This window comes from Morone saxatilis, unplaced genomic scaffold (genome assembly GCF_004916995.1).
Source record: "Morone saxatilis isolate NCDOM2014 unplaced genomic scaffold, NCSU_SB_2.0 Contig15, whole genome shotgun sequence".
NCBI lineage: Eukaryota > Metazoa > Chordata > Actinopteri > Moronidae > Morone > Morone saxatilis.
Window position 1 is genome coordinate 12,933,148 of NW_023339707.1, and position 5,870 is coordinate 12,939,017.

The 5,870-nt window shown below is 42.4% G+C and overlaps 1 protein-coding gene across 2 annotated transcripts in view; it reads left to right on the plus strand.

The window, feature by feature from the left end:
• Positions 1 to 5,859, plus strand: part of znf385a (zinc finger protein 385A) — a 24,817-nt gene extending 18,958 nt beyond the window's left edge. Inside the window, exons 5-8 of one of the 2 annotated variants that reach the window (XM_035656987.1) lie at positions 1 to 239; positions 4,023 to 4,207; positions 4,488 to 4,580; positions 4,924 to 5,859. In XM_035656987.1, the coding sequence (XP_035512880.1) occupies positions 1 to 239; positions 4,023 to 4,207; positions 4,488 to 4,580; positions 4,924 to 5,172 (766 nt within the window). In that variant the 3' untranslated portion in view covers positions 5,173 to 5,859. The remainder of the gene's footprint in view (positions 240 to 4,022; positions 4,208 to 4,487; positions 4,581 to 4,923) is intronic. The other variant, XM_035656988.1, reaches the window with a different exon arrangement.
• The last annotated feature ends 11 nt before the right edge of the window (positions 5,860 to 5,870 follow it).

Sequence of the window (5,870 nt, forward strand, 5' to 3'; positions counted from 1 at the left end):
GCCCACCCCCACTCCTCCCCTGATCCCCCCTTCCTCCTCCTCCCCAGGCTGCGGCAGTGGCAGTGCCAGCTCAGAGCAGCCCGGATCTGGACCCCTGGTTTCAGGAGCCGCCGGCACCTCATCCTCCAGCAGCCCGTCCAATCCAGAGACAGAGGAGGACAAGGCCAAGAAGCTGCTGTACTGCTCACTGTGCAAGGTGGCTGTCAATTCCTTGTCACAGCTGGAGGCCCACAACAAAGGTGGGTTAATCTGTGAGCTCTGATACGTTGAAAGTTCTGCATTACTCCTGCATTTGCCAGCAATTAGCTGGCAATCAAACAATGTGGAATTAACTGTGATGTCGTTCCCCTCGGATCTTCTGCTGATGACTTTCTTGAAGTGAAACTTTCTTCCCTCAGTTTTTCAGCTATGGTTGGATTCTTCTCTGTTGAACTCAACTGTTTAACTCAAACCACACAGCAGCTGTTGTTTTTGCTGGAAACTAAATTAATCACATCCTGTGTGTAAGAGGAATTTTACTAAGAAAGATTCATGTTGCAACTTTTATGTTATTATGACTTTCCAAAAATGTAAAAGCTGTAAAGTGTTTGCAGTGGTTGTTCAAGACAATTCTAGACAATGTTAAGACTATTAGTGGGCTCAGGGAAAACCAAAAGTTTGTCAGTTCAAAAGAAAAATTAATTAAAAAACCCCTGTTTTTCCACTTGAAAAGATCTCTTTCAGGTTTTATGTAATACAACTATTACATCTTCCTTTTAAATTATATTTGCAAGTCAGCATTATATATTTATTGTGGAAATATCGTTGAATATTTTATTTCAGAATCATTTACTACTGCTTTTCGGACAGTTTAATAACATGACTGATGGAAGGATGATTAATATTTTATTGATTTATTACAGTTACAACACCAGGTCTAGAAGAATGTAGCAGTTTTAATAAATTGTGTGGAGATTGAAATGTGAGTTAAATCAGTTGGCAATATGAAATAACACCAATACTGGCAGATATTTTTTTTCTTTTTTTGGCTCCTCACATACGCATAAAGACACACAAACATACAGTCAACTACCTGACTGCCATTATTGTCAGTGCTACCATCTCAGTTGATGACTTGACTGCGACCCAGCAGAGGGTACTGAGAAGAACACTGATCAGCAGATAACTGATCTGTTTGACACTGACAGGCTCGACCTATGTAATCAAGCACTGATCTCCTGGTTTCAGGAGCTGTGTCAAGGTGCCTCACCTGTGTGTGCCCGCTCTCTCATAGAGCAGCTGCTGCAAACACACTCCGCTTTCTTCACCCACACAAGGCACAAGAACACTCACCCCCACTTAAACATTCATGGTTTGTCCTGTCATTTGCAGTGCGCAGCATAAAAACTGGTCCTCATAGCCTGAAGCCTTCCACTTGAAACAGTTGCAGAGGAGGATGGTTAAGGCGGGTAACCACTGCACAGGGGATTTAAATGGGGAATAAAAGAAAAAAAGGATGTTATGTGGGTGAGCTCACCACAATACCAGCTTCAGCATTCTGTCAGACAGCTTTCACACATGACGACACTCAGGTGCCCGCTGCCTTCTTTAATCCTTTATGCCCTTCTAACTTAGCTCTTCTTTTGACCTTGTTTTTCTCTGGCGACATTTTGTTATGTGCTGACCTCCACTCTCTATTTTGGAGAGTTATTCATTTTCCTACACATACCAAAAAAACCTACAGAGATACAACAAACAATGAGGGACTGACTCAGTGTAACTGTATCCCACTTGTCTTGAGTAATGTGTTGTGCAGCCAGCTCAGCCAGACATGAAAGCAGCCAACAAATACCTCTTATTGTGGATAAAGCATTAATCAATAAAAGTGCAATCACGGCCATCATTATGGTTAGATTAACCTCTGCAAGGCTTCATGCTTTATCTTGTGCTGATTAATTGTTTATCTAACAAGTACACAACAATACATTTGTGTTACATCTGCCTACTAGCATGTTTATGATGTACACGCAGTATAAAAAGAAATCACACACACATAGAGGTCACAGTCTGCTGTCAGCTAGTTGGCTCCAAAATTCAACCCCTGCATGACTACGAGTTGAAACTGTATAAGGGAAACGATCTGGAAGCAATCACCCTCAAAATCAAAACTGTGCATGTTAGCAGGGTTCAAAAATAAAAGCATATGTCACGCAGACATCTAGACATGAGCAGCGTGCGTGGCACTGAATGAACACCAGAAAAAAAAAAGGAGTGAAAGTATGTTATTTCAACTTTTACACAACAGTTTCCTGTCAACCCAATGCCTATTTTTGTGTTTTCAAATATGCCTTGTCTGGTTGTGTGTTGCTTTACACTATGAGTCAACCTTACAAAGACAAAAAATCCACTGGGCCATCCATTGTCAGACCAAAATAGAACAAAGGCAAAAACAGACACCCAAAGAGCACATTTCTGGCCACGAGCGAAATCCGTCATTCCAGCCCCTTCCTCCCCAGTGGAGCCTCCATGTTTCCCAACAGCCACCCCATCCCAATGATTTCTCTCACTTCTGTAACCTTAACTCTGTTCAAAGGGATTTCAAAGAGTGACTAAAAATTCAAAGTCAGAGCCAATGACAGCAGGATGCTTTACTTTGAGAATAGAGAGGTATGCCAGTAAAGGGGGTAGGGGGTTGATTGGGGGGCATGACTAAAACCTTTCAGCCAAGAACAAAATGTGTGATTACTTAATAGCAAAACACTCTTTGGTGTGCTGCTTTGCAGACCACTTGAAAGGGAAAGTAATGTGTGAGAGCACCTCTCTGTATGTGGTCTTCTTTGCAAATTCACCACCTGGAGTGGGATTTATTCAAATTGAGAAAGCACTGCATATAGAAAAACTACACATACATGTATGAAACATGCACCCCACAGTTTAGAATTATTTTTAGCAGATGGCTATCTTCACATCTGACTTGAATTGCTGAATATTTGCCAGGTTTTTATTCTTGCTGGATTCATGATTGGATTTACGACAGGGCGTTGGGTCAGAACACGTTGAGCCCATTAAGAGGCCCAAGTTCACATCTATTTCTTGTTGTAGCCAAGAAATACATCAATTGAGTTTTTTATTTAATTGTTGAATGAAACAAGATTGCTCAGCAGTATTGATAATTGACAGAAACATTGGCTGTTTAACCAGAAACATGACCATATCGAGTGTTAAACACTGTGAACCTCTCTCAGAATTAGATTTTAGAGATCTTCATTTGTTCTCAGTATGACAAAAGTACAGCCCTTAAATAAGTGCTATTTCATCACATAAATAGTTAGTGAAACAGAAAAAAGTACAGGTGTCATGATTGGCACAGCAAATGTCTGACTGCAAATCTATCCTCAGACCAGACAAACCTGCTTCTTATAATAACCCGGCCATAAATTTCCAAACTTTGACATTTACAGTCAAATTATTGATCTTGACAGTTAGGGTTTAGTGGTCCAGCACTGTCATTGATGTTGGCACATGTGGTGGTATAATTTAATGCTGTGAATACTGTATGACCTTATCTCACCCACTCCCATGAATCAAACATTATCAACGTTAAAAGTTAATATAATATTAACATTAGAGAGGCCTTTGAGTTCATCCTTCAGATCATCAGCTGCACAGCTGTTTGACTGCAGCCCTCTAGTGGTAAAAACTTAGCACTACAACTTTATACAACTCTGAATGTTGTGTATATGTGGGAATTTATTGGAGAATCAAGCCAGTGGTAGACATTTTCTTTTCTTACATGCACTGACATTTGTCACTGTCACTGTTTCTCCATCAGTGCTTGAGTTGCAGAGAAACGCTGTCCAGACTCATTTTACTTCAGACAGATGGAAGCAGCATGACTCATATGTTATAAATAGAGATTCATCTCCACTGTATTTTTTCATTCAATTCCATTAGCTTCTAAATATATAATTTCATCTTGGTTAATGGAATTGCTGACCTGTGACACTTTTTGCTTGTGTATGTGTGTGCCTGTCTGCCTGCAGGTACCAAACACAAAACTATCCTGGAGGCACGGAGCGGGCTGGGCCCCATCAAGGCGTATCCTCGCTTGGGCCCTAAGCCCAGTGGAGAGCAGGGAGGGGGGCCGGTGGACCCCAATACTCAGGAACGAACCTTCCACTGTGAGATCTGCAACGTGCGGGTCAACTCTGAACTGCAACTCAAACAGGTAGGATAAAGAAATCATGCACCATATGTATTTCTATACAAAAATATTATGAGTCAATTATCTGTAAAATACTTTACATATAACATAACTGACTATTTGGAAATAAGCATTTGGAAATAGCATACTAACAAGAATTTTGTGAGAACATTTGTAATTACCATTATTTAATTTTAAAACAAATTTTCAAGGTCTCAAGATATAGTCAGTCCCAAAACCTGTACAAAAATATCCTCACTTAGATAAAATGGGAATAACTTGTTCCTGTGTTCTTTCCTTTCAGCACATATCAAGTCGAAGACACCGGGACGGCATGGCAGGCAAGCCTAACCCCCTCCTCAGCCGACACAAGAAGCACAGGGGAGCTGATCTGACGGTAACCTTTCAAGTTTCACTGTTGAATTCTGACTCCTCAAGTCAACAAACCTGAGATCCACAGATCAGATAGACAGTGATAATCAAGAACTCAAGGTCTGAAAGGCCTTGGAGTGATTAGAATGTGTTGATTTGATCCCTACAAAAGCCTGCCAGTTGTTCTGTTTTTGGCTGTGTTCTGCCCCTGAACATATTAACTCAATTGAACTGAAACATCTGCATTATGGCAATAAGGTCTCTATATCTGTTTCCCCTCCATGTGCTGACCTTCTGGAACTAATGCTTTTATCCCCCTCTCTCTCTTTTCTCTTTTTGTCTTGTGTCTCTTTATGCACCCCTTCTAGTCTTCTTTGACCTTCTCCAAGGATCTCACCAAAGCTTTGGGTGCAGGGCTTTTGCCCAACCCCTTGGCTGTTGCTGCAGCAATGGCCGCTGCAGCATCCTCGAACCCACTGGCTCTCCGTGCAGCAGCTCCTGCACACCACCCGCACCATCACCTATTGCAAGGCCCTCCTCTCAGCCACGCCATCCTGAGACCCGCCCCTGGGCCCATCCGCACCACCCACGGGCCAATCCTCTTCTCCCCGTACTGACACATCACCCACTGACTTCGGCCAGTCAGGAACAGCCACTCTAAAAGCACACTGTGAAGATACAAACATGATCAACAAACAGCAATTGAGGGGGAAAAAAATCCAACCATTTAAATATCGAACTGAGAGAAAAGCAAGGGAAAGGAGCAGTGGAAAGGAGTTGTATGTGTCTCTCTTTCTTCCCTTTACCTGAAACTCTCCCTTCATTTCAAAGACTTCTGAGTGATCCACAGATGGAATGAGCAGAGGAGAGATTTTCATTATGCATTGAACTCCCATGTCATCTCTCACTTCCCTCTGGCCCTTCTCCCTTGCACTGTGGCCCTGTCATGGCCGCCTCAATAGCTACAGAAGAAACACATGCAGAACTTTCTAGAAACATTAAACCACATGTAGTGTTACATAATTATTCTGGGCCAGGTTGGTTTTCTCCTGTCATCACGGCTCAACGTGTTCTTCTCATCCTATGCACCTCAAAAACCAAGACAATAATGTTATGTCAGTAGGGTAGCTGCTTCCATCGGTCTTTGCTGTATGCGCCTCATGTAGCTGTGGCGGCCTCCACGGTACTGTACATGTCCCCTTCTACGCCGGAGGCCAGCAACTCTTCAATTTGTGACACTAGGTCCTAGCTAGAAACAACATGACTTTGGCTGACAGGCAGGTGGTAGCCGCATCTGAACATGTCTGATGGTTGG